Source organism: Syngnathus acus, chromosome 3, assembly GCF_901709675.1.
Source record: "Syngnathus acus chromosome 3, fSynAcu1.2, whole genome shotgun sequence".
Lineage (NCBI taxonomy): Eukaryota > Metazoa > Chordata > Actinopteri > Syngnathiformes > Syngnathidae > Syngnathus > Syngnathus acus.
In genome coordinates this window covers 18,731,057-18,747,748 of record NC_051089.1, presented here as the reverse complement: position 1 = coordinate 18,747,748, position 16,692 = coordinate 18,731,057, and the positions used below count along the sequence as shown (strand labels likewise).

General features: G+C 44.8%; 1 protein-coding gene and 1 pseudogene across 3 annotated transcripts in view; one reads left to right on the top strand and one right to left on the bottom strand.

Annotated features, from left to right (window-relative positions):
* plekho2 (pleckstrin homology domain containing, family O member 2) overlaps positions 1 to 7,321 on the top strand; it is a 46,776-nt gene extending 39,455 nt beyond the window's left edge. For all 3 annotated transcript variants that reach the window (XM_037246684.1, XM_037246683.1, XM_037246682.1), the window contains 2 exons: positions 4,575 to 4,766; positions 4,904 to 7,321. In XM_037246684.1, coding sequence (XP_037102579.1) covers positions 4,575 to 4,766; positions 4,904 to 6,037 — 1,326 coding nt within the window. In that variant the 3' untranslated portion in view covers positions 6,038 to 7,321. The remainder of the gene's footprint in view (positions 1 to 4,574; positions 4,767 to 4,903) is intronic.
* A 1,667-nt stretch (positions 7,322 to 8,988) lies between these two features.
* LOC119121137 lies at positions 8,989 to 9,161 on the bottom strand (annotated as a pseudogene).
* Between the last annotated feature and the right edge of the window lie 7,531 nt (positions 9,162 to 16,692).

The following is a 16,692-nucleotide window of genomic DNA, read 5'->3' as shown; positions in this document are numbered from 1 at the left end:
TTTTACAATTATGTTGATACTTTGAAGCCTCTTCCAATTCTAATTTTTCCAAGGAAAGTTCCTTTCCTGTCCTGTGATGTGATGAACCGGAAGTCGCATCATTCAAATAGTTGATATTGAGTGGGAGCACTTTGCTAATTGTGCAGTATGTGGCAGTGTGGACTCATTGCCTTTCCACAAAAAAGAAGTTTGGCTTCCAGGGAAAGGCACTCCGAAGCTCTCTACTTAAATACCAATTCTTAGACTTGGTCCAAAAGAATTGGATTACCACCTCCCTCTGACCCTGGGAGGTTCACCCAACAGTTCAGTCATTACAGACTTAGCCAGAGGTGATGAGGTGGATGATGTCCCTGGAGATGAACTGAGATGACAGTTGATCTCAGTGACATCCTCAGGCTGCGGAAAAACAATGGAAAAAATGCAAATTAATATTTTCATAGCAAATTGAAATTTACTTCGATCATAACACAATACCTCTTCCTGTATTGTGTTAATTTCCATGATGGGGTCGTTGAATATATATTGAATATATATTGAATATATATCTTCTACAGTAAATAAAGCAGGGTTTCAAACCTTCAGTGTAAAAAAAATCACAATATGTCAAGTATCTCTTCATCAGATATTTTTGTGATTGCTAACTAGAGCTCACTCACACTGTCTTGTTTTGGGGCTATAGAATGAAGGAAAGTGGCTTTCAAGAGGTGTATCACAGAAACAGAAACTTGTTTCAAGTCTTATCAGGGTGGTACAGTGGAACCCCGGAAATCAATCCCCTTGGAACTCAACATATTTGGTTTTAAACGCAAAATGTCGGGACATCTTTGTCCCGGTTCTCGAACAAAGCTTCGGAAACTGACCCGAGTCACGCAGCTATTATAAACAAAGAGTTTGTACCACCTGCCGCTAGTCGGCGTTGGTTGCCGTTGTTATTTGGCGGGTTATAGACCACTGTAAGACTGCACTGCACTAGGAAAAAAAACATGCGTCCTAAGAAAGACACAAGAAAAAGGCAGAAGAGGAAAGTGGCGCAAACAATGATAGAGCTGAAAAAGGCAATCATAAACAAGTATGAAAGAGGCATGCGTGTTTTGTAGTTGGCATCGGAATTCAAAGTGCCAAGATTGACCATAAATTCATTTTGAGGACTAAAAACTGCTAGTGTTGCTAAGGGTGTTACGAGGCCTTACCAGCCAAGTCCCAGTGGACCAAACAAAGAAAGGAAATCACTGACAAAATGCAGCCTCCGGATTATTCTTATAGAAGGGATTTAATGATACCCCCTTCCTTTCCGCCTCTGCGTTAATAGATTCAGCGGCTCATCAATCAAGGTATGTAGATCTTAAATTTACTGTTTTAATGATGTTTCTTATTTAATTTATAGTGCATATTCAACTCTGCATATTTTTGCTTCGCAATTGTGGTATAAATGAGGCAACGTTAGGGTAAAAACTTGCTGGCTGAGAATGGATTACAGTAATACCTCGCTATATCGCGGTTCATTTATCGCGGTTTCAGTACATCGCGGATTTTTTTCCAAATTAAAAGAAAAATCCAAAATCCAAAATAAAAATTTCTAAATTGAGGAATTATGGCACGAAAGTTGCCCACACACCAGCAGAAGGCAGGGAGTGCCCACACAATTGCAGTACGTACACTTGTTATAAAAAAGTTATAAAATATAAAATAATAATAATAAGAGTTCTAAAAACATATTTACAGTATTGTACCTTGTTGTAAAAAATGTTATAATAATAAGAGTTCTAAAAACATATATACAGTATGTACACTTTTACCTTGTTATAAAAAAGTTGTTATAATAATAAGAGTTCTAAAAACATATTTACAGTACATTACATTACAGTACTTGAGCTACATCTACATATGTTACACACACACACGTATCATATTTATGATGATGATGATAGACCTTTATTCATCCCACAGCGGGGAAATTTACTTGTCACAGCAGCGCATACGAGTGCAAGAATATAACTGCCAAAATTTCAAAAAAGGATAAAAAACAGACAAGGACAAAGACAAGTGCCGCTAGTAGAGACGAAACACAATTTTATCAGGTGCCACGCATGTTGTAGAGTCTGACAGCAGAGGGAATGAAGGACCTGCGAAATCGTTCCTTCCTACACTGTGGGTGTAATAGTCTGCTGCTAAAGGAGCTACTCAGGGACCGCACAATGTCATGGAGGGGGTGAGAGGTGTTGTCCATGATGGATTTCAGCTTAATTAACGTCCTCCTCTCACCCGCAACCTCAATGGAGTCCAGGGGACAGCCCAGGACAGAGCTCGCTCTCCTGACCATCTTATTTAGTCTCCCCATGTCCCGGTCCGTACTGCCCCCACCCCAGCAGACCACAGCGTAGAGGCTGAGGCCACCACAGAGTCATAGAAGGTCCTGAGGAGAGCCCTGCACACACCGAAGGACCTCAGTCTCCTCACCAGGTGGAGGCGACTCTGGCCCTTCTTGTACAGGGTGTGGGTGTGATCAAGTTCAGTCCAGTTTGTTGATAAGGCGAACACCCAGGAATTTGTAGTTCTCCACTACCTCAATATTTTTTATACATTATTTTCTGTATCAAAGTCAAAGTCTGCTTTATTCTTCACGTCAAGACATACAAAGAGATTGAAATTGCGTTTCCTACTAACCCACGGTGACAAGACATATTACACCCAATTGGTCCACAGACAAACAAAATATTCAAGTAAACAATACAAAAAGTAAAAATAAGAAGGCACATACAATGAATAAATAAGAGCAATGAATAAATAAGAGCAACTTGGTTGAAATGGAGCAATTGTGCATCCAGCAGACAGTCAGTATAATAGCGCAAAAGTACAGGAGGAGTAGTGCAAGTGGAGAAGTGCAAGGCAGCCATCGTGGCCCAAAAGGCCAGGACGTTATGCAGCCGAGGGTGGAGAGGGGAGAGGGAGGAAAGAGTTCAGGATCCTAACAGCCTGGAGTATGAAGCTGTTGGTGAGTCTGGTAGTGCGGGAGTGCAGTGTTGGTGGTCCAGGAGAGATCTTCACTGATGTGCACCCCCTGGAATCTGGTGCTGCTCACTCTCTCCACCACAGCACCGTCGATGGTCAGTGGCAGGTGTTGGGTGTGACCCTTCCGGAAGTCAACAACAATCTCATTGGTCTTGCTGACGTTCAGCAGGAGGTGGTTGTCCCTGCACCACGTGGGCAGAAGGTCGACCTCCAACCTGTATTGAGTCTCGTCGCCACCCACCAGAGTCGTGTCGTCAGCAAATTTCACTATGCGGTTGTTGCTGTTGGTTGCAGTGCAGTCATGCATCAGCAGGGTGAAGAGCAGCGGATTGAGCACGCAGCCTTGGGGGGCCCCGTGCTCAGCGTGATGCTGCTCGAGAGATTGTCGCCAATTCAATTTTTTCTGCTATATTTCAAAATCATTAAGACTGTGGATGTCTATTTATTTTTTCTTTTGGTTAATGATGCTTGCTGTTCAAGATATTGTTTTATCATGTCATAGCTGGAATTCCAGCAGGTGGAAACATCTTGAACGAGTGCATTTTTTGGAATATTAAGCATTTCATGCTTGCTCTTCAAGATATGGGCAGCTGTGGTGCCTCTGTAAAAAAAAATTATATTTATGACTTTTTCCAAAATTCTGGACACTTGATTGTCTGACTCTAAGGTCTAATTTATTGTCTGTGCAAAACAACCAATCTGAGAATCCAGTCCTCCTCCTTTTACTTTGTTGATGAAGTTCCTGGCATTCATTGTCTGTAGTGACAGGTATTGTGGTCTCATGTCTCTCTAACTTCCATTATTGCACGGCCGTCAGGAGCTCCGCTAGGTTTTGTGATTGTGTGTTTAACACTAAAACAGCTCACGTTTGTAAAACTTGACTGTCGCCTTCCTGTAAAGGGGCGACTCTGCCTAGCCTGTGTCATGATGTGTGACCTCTCAGTCTTAACTAAAATCAATTCCTACGTATGTGCAAAGTGTATCATAGAGAAGGGAAGACCAGTGAAAGCAAGAGAAGGCTCACAGCAAGATAACGGCATAGCTCAAGCTTCCAATCTAATCGCCTGTGCCAAAGAGGCCTATTCTAACAATCTGTTCTATGCAGTTCAAATCGGTGTGTGCCAAAAATAGTACATTATTCGATACCCATAATTCGGCTCTGGGCCATTGGGCCACTGTTTATATAAAACCATCGTTCTCCCTCAGGACCTCACCCGGTTGGTCAATGGCATAGGGGTGTGGTCTTACCTCAAATTTCTTCCCGTTTTTTACAGAATCTATACACCAGTAATTTCAACATGGGTTAACCAAATGGAAGTGTAAGTCAAGAATCAAGCTTTTCTATTGCGGCAGCCACACTAATTTCCAAGGGAAGCATTTTAAAGCATTTGACACCGAATAGAAAATGAGGCCGTGTTGAAATGGTGCTTTGTTAAAATAATGATTTTGTCTGCATGCAATCAGAGTCATCGGTTGTTGATGTTAATGTTGTTGATGCTATAATGCATAGCATCATCAGATTTACTTTAAAGCTATATGATCATGATATTCCTTTCCCCTTTAAGGTTGCAGAGTTGTCATCTGAAGGCATGCTGCGCTTGGATCTTGACCTTTTAAATGCTGCAGTGCCGAATGGGACATATGATGCCAATAGTGATGACACTGACATGCCTCGAGAATCTAACAAATTTGTGCTTCAGTGTAATTTCACTGAGGGTGCAGAGAATCTACTTGCAGAAACCCAGACTGACTTAAAGGTTGGTTTCCAGAAAAATTACAATATACAGAAAATTTACATGCAACAAAATAGTCAAGTTTGCATGTTACTAAAGTCATCAAATATAAAATAGTATCTATTTGTATCATAAAAATATATTTGGTTTATGACTTAAAGGTCTTGAAGCTACCCATTGAAAGTCCATCATCGCTTCCCAGTCACTCAAGCAGCCCCTCGAGTGAACTTGCAGGAAATTATCAACTGAAACATCACACCCACCCTCCAAACCCACCACCCAAAGACATGAAGCCTTCCTTCGTTCTTTCGGCACCAAACCAAAAGGCCGAACGTCCCCCAGACAGCAATGAGGACAAGCAACAAGAAAATAAAAATGATACAGCAAGACTACCTCAGAAAAAATATCAAACTCTTCTTCATGTTGGTGATGGTACAACTACATGCATAGAAGGAATCATTATGGAAAATGACAAGGCAAAAATCATTCCACAAATGCCTGGTTCAAAGATAATGATACCCACAGAAAGAAAGACAGTTTTTCCTCCACTAAGCCCCAACAAAAAACATTCTCTTTCATCTAAATTTAACATCCAACCTATAGAAGTCACAACTAAATCTCAAGAGGAAGAAGATCACGCTTCTTGGCTTAAAAAATTGGTTTGTTTTTCTTCCCTCTCCAATGATAGTTTGCTGAACGACCCCACCAATTACAGCCAAATGTTTTTGCCAACACCACAAGAAAAGAGAATAAATTCAGATAATGAATGTGTAGGTTGGTTTCAACATCTAAATGCAAAGAGTGCAGTAACTGGACACGAAAACACATTTAGAATGTCTAAAACCGCAGTTAGTGATTCAGATACAGATGTTCTGAACATTAGTAGCGATGGTAATTTGATGCAGGCAGCAGTCACTGCTACAACAAAAAATCAATCTAAGGGCTCAATGTGTCGACAATTTAAGTCTATGCCTCTGTCAACCAAGATTAGATCTGTCTCCTTTGGAAATCTGCTGTCTGACTCATCACATACTATTTCTTCGCGGTGCCATTCAGAGGCTTTCATGAGAAATGAGGTTGACTTGATCACACTTGAAAATGAGTTGACTCTGGAAATGCAAGAGACAAGCGAGCTAATGAGCAGTGTGTGCCAGTCCCATATGGAAGGAGATGAAGCATCCATACCAGGGAATCTGCTGATGAAGGCAATGGAAAAACTAAATAAGGCAGATCATGTCCTCAAAGAGCTCAAGGAATTGAAACATACAAAGACTGAGAGAAAAAATACCTGGTGAATGTCAGTCAAACAAGTAACAGTTTTAAGCCCACATTGCAAATCCATCACTTTAGCATCCTTACTTCTACCGCTACTACACAAACTATCTAATCCAATCAGGAGATACAAAATACTGACATTGGAACACACATCCATCCATCCATTTTCTATTTTCATCGGGCAGTAGGCGGGGGACACCCTGAACCGGTTGCCAGCCAATCGCAGGGCACACAGAGACGACAATCATCCACACTCGCACTCACACTTGGGGCTATTTGGAGTGATCATTTGGCCTACCAAGCATGTTTTTGGGATGTGGAAGGAAACCGGAGTGCCCGAAGAAAACCCACGCGGCCACGGGGAGAACATGCAAACTCCACACAGGGAGGGTTGGAGGTGGAATCGAACCAGCACCTTCCTAAGTGTTAGGCAGACGTGCTAACCATTGCGCTACCAAGCCGCCCCTTGGAACACACAGTACCACCAAATTCAAATCACACAACGCACCGAAATGGATGCATCCCAAGAGCATAATCCAGAGAAGCAAGCTGAACAGTGCTGTAAAGAATATGCAGCCAAATTAAGGTTACACCTTGAGCAAGACGCTGAACCCAATTTGCTCCCAATGGGCCTGGCAGAACCTTGCATTGCAGCAGCCTCCCATTGGTATATAAATGTGTGTGTGGATGAGTGAATGTGAGGCATTGTAAAAGTGCTTTGGGGACCATACGGTGTCGATAAAGCGCAATATAAGTGCAGTCCATTTACCATTCCACTATAATCGTATTTTTGTTTGTTTGTGTGTGTTTCTTTACGCAACACAATTTCTTGTATTTTGAAAGTTAGTATGTCAAAAAAGGAGCATACTAATTTTTCAATTGTTTATCAACGTGGAAGAGATAACACTTTGCTACAATGTGAAGTACTGTAGTCAGTGTACAGCTTGTAACTGTAAATTTAATATCCTCTCAAAATAAGCCACCATTCAGTTTTTTATGTCAAAACCACAGGCAAAAGAAGCTACTCCAAATGTTTTCCTTTTTGCCCAAAATAGGGGAACCATTAATTCTATGTGTGAACGTAATTACGTTAATTACAGTTAATTACTGGTGTCATGGAAACTTGCCGATTTTACATGTACTGTTTGACTTACTCCAGTCATGCTCCTTATGTCTCAGTGAATTGTAATAAAGTAAATCTTTGGATCCTCAATGTCTGGCCAAAATCCGGCATCATTTGGTTAAATGTAAACATCAACACAAGTTACAGAAATAAGAAGATTCCATGAAGTGTTTACACCTTAGCCAGTGAGTTTGTGTTTTTCTTGTGCCATTTAGTTTCTTTGGCCATTTGGCTTTGTCTTCCTGTGCTGTTTATGTATCTTGACACTTTTCACATGGAGAAGCCCTTGAGACCCACTCATGGCTAAATTCTAAATCTTAACCCTGTTATATACTGCAGATTGTTTTGTTCTGACAAGTAAAAATTCTGGATGTTATCTGCTTGACAGTTTCGACCGTGTCTCCAGTCTTCCTCAGATGCGTCGTCCGACGTGCTGCTGACGTGTCATCTGAGGAAGTCTGGAGACACAATCGAAACTGTCATCGAAATAACTCAACCCTGTTACCAGACTTCTGGAAAGCCTTCTTTTATCTCTATATACAGTCAGATGCAGATGTTTGGGCACCCCTGATCATTTTCATGATTTTCCTTTATAAATCATTGGTTGCTCGGATCAGCAATTACCGTTAAATATATCATATAGCACAGTGGTCCCCAACCACCGGGCCGCGGACCGGTACGTGGGTTACTTGGTACCGGGCCGCCAAGCCGCACAGAATTTTTTTTTTTATCGACGATCAATTAATTCAGGTCAAGACACTCGTCCCGGTCACGTGCCAGTCGAGCCCGCAAAGCTAATATGTGGCGACAGGCTAACTAACCAGGCAATGAAGCATTCAAAACTGCTTCAACACATGGAGACCAAGCATCCTGCAATAAAAGACAAACCTTAATCACTTCGGGTGTCATTGTCTCTGATTACGTCTAGATGGGACCGGCTCGTTTCTGAGAAACAAACTCAGTGCTCCCACTAATTCAACGTAATGGTGAGTTTTATTTTTGTCATTTGTACTTGGTTTTATGTCAGTCGTATCATTTTATTTCATCGTATTTATATATTTATTATAAATGTATTATTTATTTATTTATATAAATGTATTATTTATTTATATAAATGCCGGTCCGCGAAAATATTTCTGACATGTAACCGGTTCGTGGCGCAAAAAAGGTTGGGGACCACTGATATAGCAGACAAACACAGTGTCATCGTTTTAGCGATTGATTTGACCCACATGCAGAAAAACCAACTCAGACATCCAGAATGAGTGCGTGTTTATTGGAGGAGCTGCGGTGCAGGTAGAGCGGGATGATCGGAGCCAGGAGCACGGAGCGTGGCAGCAGTGGCGGAGCGTGAGGAGTTCAGCCAGGACGGGGTGGATCTTGGCGGTGATCGGTGGAGGTAATCTACAAGCAGGATGCACAAGATTTGGTCAGAGAATTCAACGTGGCTGTGGTGGAGCTCTTACTGCGAACCAGAGGATCTGAAGAACTTGGCGTCGGAGAGCAAGGCGAGAACTACGAGCGAGGAGCTAGAGGCACAACCGTGGAGAAGATCACAACGAAGGGACACTCAGGCGACGAGCAGTTGACAGCATGCTCCTTAAGAGCTCTCCTCTAACGAGCCTGATGAGTCGCACCTGGGCCCTCTGCACTCTGCTGCTCTGCTCACTGTTGCTCCCTGTGGACAAAAAGGGTACGCCACCCCGGACCCTGACAGTGATATTTGAGAAGTGAAATGATGTTTATACGATTTACAGAAAGTGTGCAATCATTACTTGAACAAAAGTAAAATGAAGCGAACGGATTGAAATGTTTTTTTAACTTATGAACTATGGATTTGACCAGTAGAGGGGGTGCACCGTTCCTGTAGGTACTGCTATACCAGGTCGATGCGTGGAGTGGATGGGGCAAGTCCCTATTCCATCTCCCTATTCCAAAAATCAATTTAATATGTGGTCCCCGGATATGGGACGCATCAGATATTAAACTCATAAGAACAGATTTTTTTTTTTTCAGGTTTTTTATTAGCACTATACTCTTATTTACATTTCAGTATGCCATTTCAGCAGTAAGAACATGTTTGTGAAAGTGAAAACAGGATCATAGACTAAAAATGCCTAGTTAAAAACTTATTTAAAATACATATTACCATATTGCTTTCAGAAGAAAATCTGTCGCGCAGGAGTGTAGTGTTTCCTTTCTAAGTGGGACTTCACTCCTCCCTCTCAAACAACCCCCCTAAGTGACCTGCCAGGGCATCGAGGTGGGGGCCTCATCCCTCTTGTTTGTTCTTCTCAGCCTCTCATCAACCATCAACGTCAGGCCGTCGCTGCCGAGAATTTTATGGGGGTTGACGTCAGTGCCTCCCCAGTCATGAACCTCACTGCACGTCACTGATTTATATATATATATATATATATATATATATATATATATATATATTGTAATGCCCCTCAGTGCGTGAAGGATGTTCAGACGGTTTGATCGCCGCTTTTATTATAACAAAAAAAGGCAACAGAAAAACACATTCAAACAGGAGTTGCTGGTGGCCACAACTCACGCCCATGTGCCTCACACCAACTTATTGCCAAGCTAACCAGCCCACACAACCCACCCGCATGACGTCACTTCTCACTCCTGGCCCCGCCCTCACACGCCCAGATACGACAACAAATAATACAGGACATTACACTGCCCTCCCCTTTATGAAACCCTTCGACCCAAGGGGTCAACAAAAAAAGTCATCCAGCCGTCGTGGCTTTCGCTTCCGTCTCTGGGGTCGGCCCGGGCCGCTTTCACCGCCCGCCAGCTGAGCAGGGACAACACTGGCGGAATCTGGGGAACCTCAAACACGGGAACCCCACTGCCCCGGTACAGAGCCAACCTGTCTCGGTGCAGGACACCCCTTCTGCCCCTAGGGGGAACCGCCACTCAGTAGACCACCTCCCCCACCCGCTCAAGCACCCTGCACGGGCCATCCCAATGGCTGTCCAACTTGGGGCAGCGCCCCTTCTTCCGTTTGGGTGTGTACACCCAAACTAAGTCATCGATCTGGAAGTTCCGCCCCTTGCTCCGCACGTCGTAGTTCCGCTTCTGGCGCACACCGGCTTTCTCCAGCTGGTCCCGGGTGAATGCATGCGACGCCTCCAGTCGATCCTGCAGTCTCCGGGCATACTCCAGCCCCGCCCGGTCGGTCCTCAGAGTCACCAGGTGGCCTCCCCAACGACAACTCCGGCCTCCTGATTTCCCGGCCCAGCATCAGCAGAGCAGTAGTGCAACTCGTGGAACTTTGAACGGTCCAACGATAAGCCATCAGCACAAGCGGAATGTGTCGGTCCCAGTCACGTTGGTGATTGGAAGTGAGGATGGCGAGCTGCTGCTGCATGGTGCGGTTAAACCGTTCCACAAGGCCATCACTCTGCGGATGCAAAGGGGTGGTGCGTGTCTTCTGCATGTCCAGGCACTCACAAAGCACAGCAAAAACCTTGGACTCGAAATTTCGGCTTTGGTCACTGTGGAGAATGTCAGCAGTCCCAAACCGACAGAACATGCCCTCCAGCAGCGCGTCAGCCACCGTCTCTGCCTCCTGATCTAAAAGTGCGTATGCCTCTGGCCACTTAGTGAAGTAATCCATCGCACACAGCACATAACAGTTCCCTCTGTCCGTCACGGGAAAAGGACCCATGCTGTCCACAGCAACCCTTTCCATGGGCGCCCCAACCCTCTGTTGCTGAAGCGGTGCGTGTGACTGGTTCTGAGGCCCCTTGTAGGCTGCACATTCATCACAACGCCGGCAGAAGTCCTCAACGTCTCGACGATGTTGACCCCAGTAGAACCCTTGCTGCAGCCGTCGGAGAGTCTTCGCGCTACCAAAGTGTCCCGAACCGGTGCCCCGTGGCAGGCCCTCAGCACCGCCTCTTGGAAAACGCCGGGCACCACCACCTGCCACCTCTCCTCCCCAGTGGCTGGTTCCTTCCACGCATGCTGAAGCACGCCATCCTTCAGGCGCAGCACCGAGAACTTGCTCCACAGGCCCTTTGTAGCAACGGAGAGTCCCATCACGTCCTCCCAGGGTGGCCTCCTGCCACTCTGAACCCACTGACGCACTGGGCTGAGATCGCGGTCCCCCTCCTGCTTGACAGGCCACTCCGCAGTATCCACAGCTTCCACGGTGCAGCACGATGGTCCCGCAGCAGCGCCCTCGGAACGCAGATCCAACTCCCTGGCATCCCGCCGGTCGCAGTAGGTGCAGGCGTCAACAGCAAATGGTCGTCGGGAAAGGGCATCGGCTAGGGCGTACGGCCCCAGCCCGATGCACCACAGTGAAGTGGAATGCCTGCAGCTCCTCTAGCCACCGTGCCACTTGACCCTCAGGTTCCTTGAATGACATTAACCACTGCAGGGCAGCGTGGTCAGTCCTGATGGTGAATGGCACACCACACAGGTAGTACCGTTTTTTTCCATGTATAATGCGCAAAATTTAACTAATTTATTGTCCTAAAATCTGGGGTGCGCATTATATTATTTTAACAGATGTCATTGTAACGCTTAAGCTGTTGCACTTACTTCATGGCAAAGCAAAAGAATGTAAAACACAACTTCATCGAACAATCATTAACTCAACACATAATCATAGCTAACCTATGCTTATGGGTACTCCTTATGTTAACAGATGTAAGGGATTTTATGACAGCAAAGCAAAATATCCTAAAATGATCCAAAAGTGAGTGAGTGAGTGAGTGAGTGAGTGAGTGAGTGAGTGAGTGAGTGAGTGAGTGAGTGAGTGAGTGAGTGAGTGAGTGAGTGAGTGAGTGAGTGAGTGAGTGAGCAATCAACCTCCCATCTGTCTGTACGCAGTCTCATCACCGTCCTGGATCAGTCCGATGAGAGTGGTGTCGTCCGCATACTTCAGGAGCTTCACAGGAGAGTCACCTGAGGAGAAATCGTTGGTGTAGAGAGAGAAGAGCAGTGGGGAGAGGACGCACCCCTCTGGGGCGCCAGTATTGGTGGTCAGGAAGCTGGTGATCCACTGACAGGTGGAGGCAGGCACCGCAAGCTGGATGAGCTTCTGTTGGAGGATGTCAGGAGCGATGGTGTTGAACGCCGAGCTGAAGTCCACAAACAGGATCCTGGCGTACGTTCCTGGGGTGTCCAGGTGGTGCAGGATGTAGTGCAGTCCCATGTTGACCGCATCATCCACCTTTATGGTATTTTCTTTTACCTGTCATGACTCATAAATCAGAGGCATTTACAAGGCACTTTTGAATGAGACACAATAATTGATCACTGACCTGTGGCAAAACCATGAAAGTATGTTTACTGTCAAAATATCATTTTACGTTATAATAATTTTCCTGGTCATAATATTACCGTAATTTTCGGACTATGTCGCGTTTTTTTCATAGTTTGGGTGGGGGGGGGTTGACTTATAATGAGGAGCGACTTATATGTGAATCTTTTCAAAAATTTTCCAAAAGAAAAAAAAAACGTGAAACCGCGATAAACGAACCGCGATGTAGCAAGGGATTTCTGTAATTTGAATTTCAAGTGACGTCAGCAGCGCAGCGCAGCGGTTGTTTACAAAAAGGACAAAGATTGATCACGGGTAGTGATGTGCATTCCAGTTCTTTTAGGTCAACTGAATCTTTAGAATCAGTTCACTCAAAAGATTCGTTCAAACGAATCGTTCAATGAATCCCCCCCTAACTACACAACCCCCCCAAATTATTATATATAATAATAATTGGCTCGGGTAATTAATCTATAATACAACACTTACACACTGATCCGTTGGCAACAGTCTCTCACCCGGTCGTGAACGGGAAATTGCGTCACTGACTCGTTCATGAACGGGAAATTACGTCACTGACTCGTAAAGTCCCTCCTCCATCTAAAGTTAAAAGTTAAAGTCCCAATGATCGTCACACACACACCTGGGTGTGGTGAAATTTGTCCTCTGCATTTAACCCATCCCCGTGTGATTTTAATCCATCCCCTGGGGGAGAGGGGAGCAGTGAGCAGCAGCGGTGCCGCGCTCGGGAATCAGTCGGTGATCTAACCCCCCAATTCCAACCCTTAATGCTGAGTGCCAAGCAGGGAGGCAATGGGTCCCATTTTTATAGTCTTTGGTATGACCCGGCCGGGGTTTGAACCCACAACCTTCCAGTCTCAGGGCGGACACTCTACCACGAGGCCACTGAGCCTCGCTCGCTGGCGCTGCTGATTGGTCTTCACGAGTGAGTGACAGACAGCATTGCTGCTATGCTATTGCCAGCCGACACACGTTATGCCGACATGTCATATAAAGCAGTTAACCAAATGTCTGATTTTTATGTTTTGAATGGCGAATATAAAAACAAGGAATAAAACACCAGACAAGTTATAACATAAATGTTTATAATAATAATAATAATAAAAGTACATTTCAAACCAGCAATCTAATGTGGAACTGCAGTCGATATATTGGATAACAACATTTGGGCATATATATGCATACACGTTATTTAAAACCTACGATAAGTAAATCTTAAGTCTACATTCTGGCTTCCATAGTTCACGCCATATTCACTGACTGATCCGTTGATGCACAAGAAGGCATTTCACTCATTGACTCGTTCGCGAACGGGAAAGCCAGTATTCGTTCCCTCACTGATCCGTTCTCGCGGTGAACTGGAAATGCGAATCACTCAGTGAGTGATTCACTCACTGAGTGATTTGTTCACTCACAGATTCGTTCGTTGGTGAACGGGAAATGCAATTCACGACTCGTTCGTGAACGGGACGTTACATCATTTTCTTCTTCGTTTTGTTTTAAGGCGAGGTAGCACCAGCTTCAATGGGCATTACTGACACTTACTGGTTGAAGTTATATATGAAAGGAAAAGAGGAAAAAAGGTTCTTTTTGAACGAATCGTTCACTCACGAGCCAACACTATCGTCCGCCATGTGCATGCGCCACAGGTTGGGAAAAATGTACACGGTCACACCCGTAATGCTTGCATTTTGAGTGACGAGTAACGACAATTCTGGAAAGATCCACGACGCGTAACACATTTCATTCAGCCAACATCTAGTAGTCCGCCACATATAAATGGAATAACACATTTTAGAGCGTTCGTTTTTAAAATCTTTGCTTTCCGTGGGGCAAAGAAAAAAAATGACTGGCATCATTATGAAATGACATGAAAATTATATAGCAAATTAACTTGTACAGGGCGGCTCGGTGGGGCACTGGTTAGCACGTCGGCCTCACAGTTAGAAGGGTGCCGGTTTGATTCCACATCCGACCTTCCCTGTATGGAGTTTGCATGTTCTCCTCGTGCCCGCGTGGGTTTTCTCTGGGCACTCTGAATTCCCCCCACATCCCAAAAACATGCTTGGTAGGCCAATTGAGCACTCCAAATTGCCCCTAGGTGTGAGTGCGAGTGCGGATGGTTGGTTGTCTCTGTGTGCCCTGCAATCGGCTGGTAACCGGTTCAGGGTGCCCCCCGCCTACTGCCCGATGACTGCTGGGATAGGCTCCAGCACGCCCGCGACCCCTGTGGGGACAAGCGGTATAGAAAATGGATGAATGAACTTGTACATTTATGGAGTCAATATTTAGTCATTACAAAACATACAATTTGTCAAAAATGCACGTTTTGTGTTTGTCAAGTGGCATGGTGGTACAAGATGGTGTATAATTGGGTGTTGGATTTGGCCCAGGCAACTTGGCTATCCTAAAACGTAATAATTCGAAATGTCACCAGGAGATGGTGCCAAAGCTTGACTGAGGGACCTAAGGGGGCCTAAGTAAGAGTTACTTTCATATTGGCTATCCTAAGATGTAGTATTTCCAAATGTCACCAGGAGATGGTGCCAAAGTGTTGGAATTATTAGATGGTCGGCCTGACCAAAGGCCTCATTATTTACGAGTTGGGAGTCTCTTGCTTCAACAAAGCTCTCTGTCTAGCTCCAGAGAATTCCTTCCTTTCTTATCACCAAGTTGGAGCTCTTGTCAGGCTCAGAGCAGGGAGAGGACTCGAATGCAGAGTTCAAACAAAGGTATTTATTTCCTCCACGGAAGACAGGCACCAGGAACAGAAAGCGCCTCAAGATGAGGGAAAAAGGCAAAAACAAAAGCGCCTCAACACGAGGGAAAAAAGGCTGAGAACAGCAAACAAAAGGCGCCTCAAACTGAGGGAAAAACGAAGGCAAAAACCTAACGAACAAAACACAGAGCTTGGGCAAAAAGTCTCTGCTATCTAGGCTTTCACGGGGAATATCTGTGGCTACGGAATCGCTGGTGATCATGACAAGCAAGACGCACTGGCACAAGACAAGGGGAAAACGCAGGCTAAATACACACACGGAAGGGGGAGGACACAGGTGCAGACGATCAGGGCGGACGACACAGGTGTACGTAGTTGGATAACAGGGGGGTCAAGTGGACTGCCGTGCAGAGGAAGGACCCACGATCTGAAACGTGATATACAAAATAAAACAGGAAGTGATAATACGAAGGACAGGACAAAACAAAACAATCCACAAAACCCGACAGCATGACAGCTCTGACGTTACACGAGAGAGAGAGAGAGAGAGAGAGAGAGGTTTTCGAACGTCCTAGTTCTCGAACAAATCGGAATTCGAACAAAAAATTCGAGATTTTTTGCTTCGGTGTCGAACAGAATTCTGAGGTCGAACCTCGCGAGATGAGCCGGGAGGACCCAAGAAAACCCGACCACGCGGCCCGGATGCCGACTGACTTCGTTGTTATTGTATTTTCGTTACTTTGAGGATTGTATCAACCCCTAATCATGCCTCCAAAGAAAGCAAGTGGGAGCAGTAAAGCCATCCTAAAACACAAAAACGCTCTTAAAGCAATGCGACAGTGAGCGCCTGGCGCGCTGCGGTTGCACGATCGGACCAAATTAAGCTCCCTGCGCACTGAGGTCCACTTCAATTTTGGAAAGTACATCAGGACTTTAAAAATATTTTCTAAATTTCAGCGACGGCTCTGCCACAATAATGCGACCAGCGCGGTGCAGTTGCGCGGTGGGCGACGTGCGATCGGACAAATATGCGCAAATGAAAAAATGCTTAAAAAAGGCAGGGGTTTTTTTGTCTTGAAACGGATTAAAAAATGTTCCATTATTTGTAATGGGAAAAATAGATTCGGAATTCGACCGTTTCGCTTCTCGAACCGCCTTCTGGAACGGATCGTGGTCATAAACCAAGATTTGACTGTATTTTTGCTATTCTTGTTAAAAATTACACTTACATGTGAACTGGAAATAACAATAATAACACATAGTGAAAGCCAAATTGAGCAAAGTGGCTATTTCAGAAGTGTGTGTCAAACTGGTAGCCCTTTGCCTTAATCAGTACCCAGGAAGTAGCTCTCGGTTTAAGAAAGTTTGGTGACCCCTGATCTAAAGAAACACGACGTTACAGACAGATGACAAAAAACACAAGATACACCATCTCAACTACGAAAATTAATTAATATAGCCAGTGTTTGAACACTTAAACAGCGACATGAAGACAGAGAGCAGTTCAGTCTAACTGCATAGC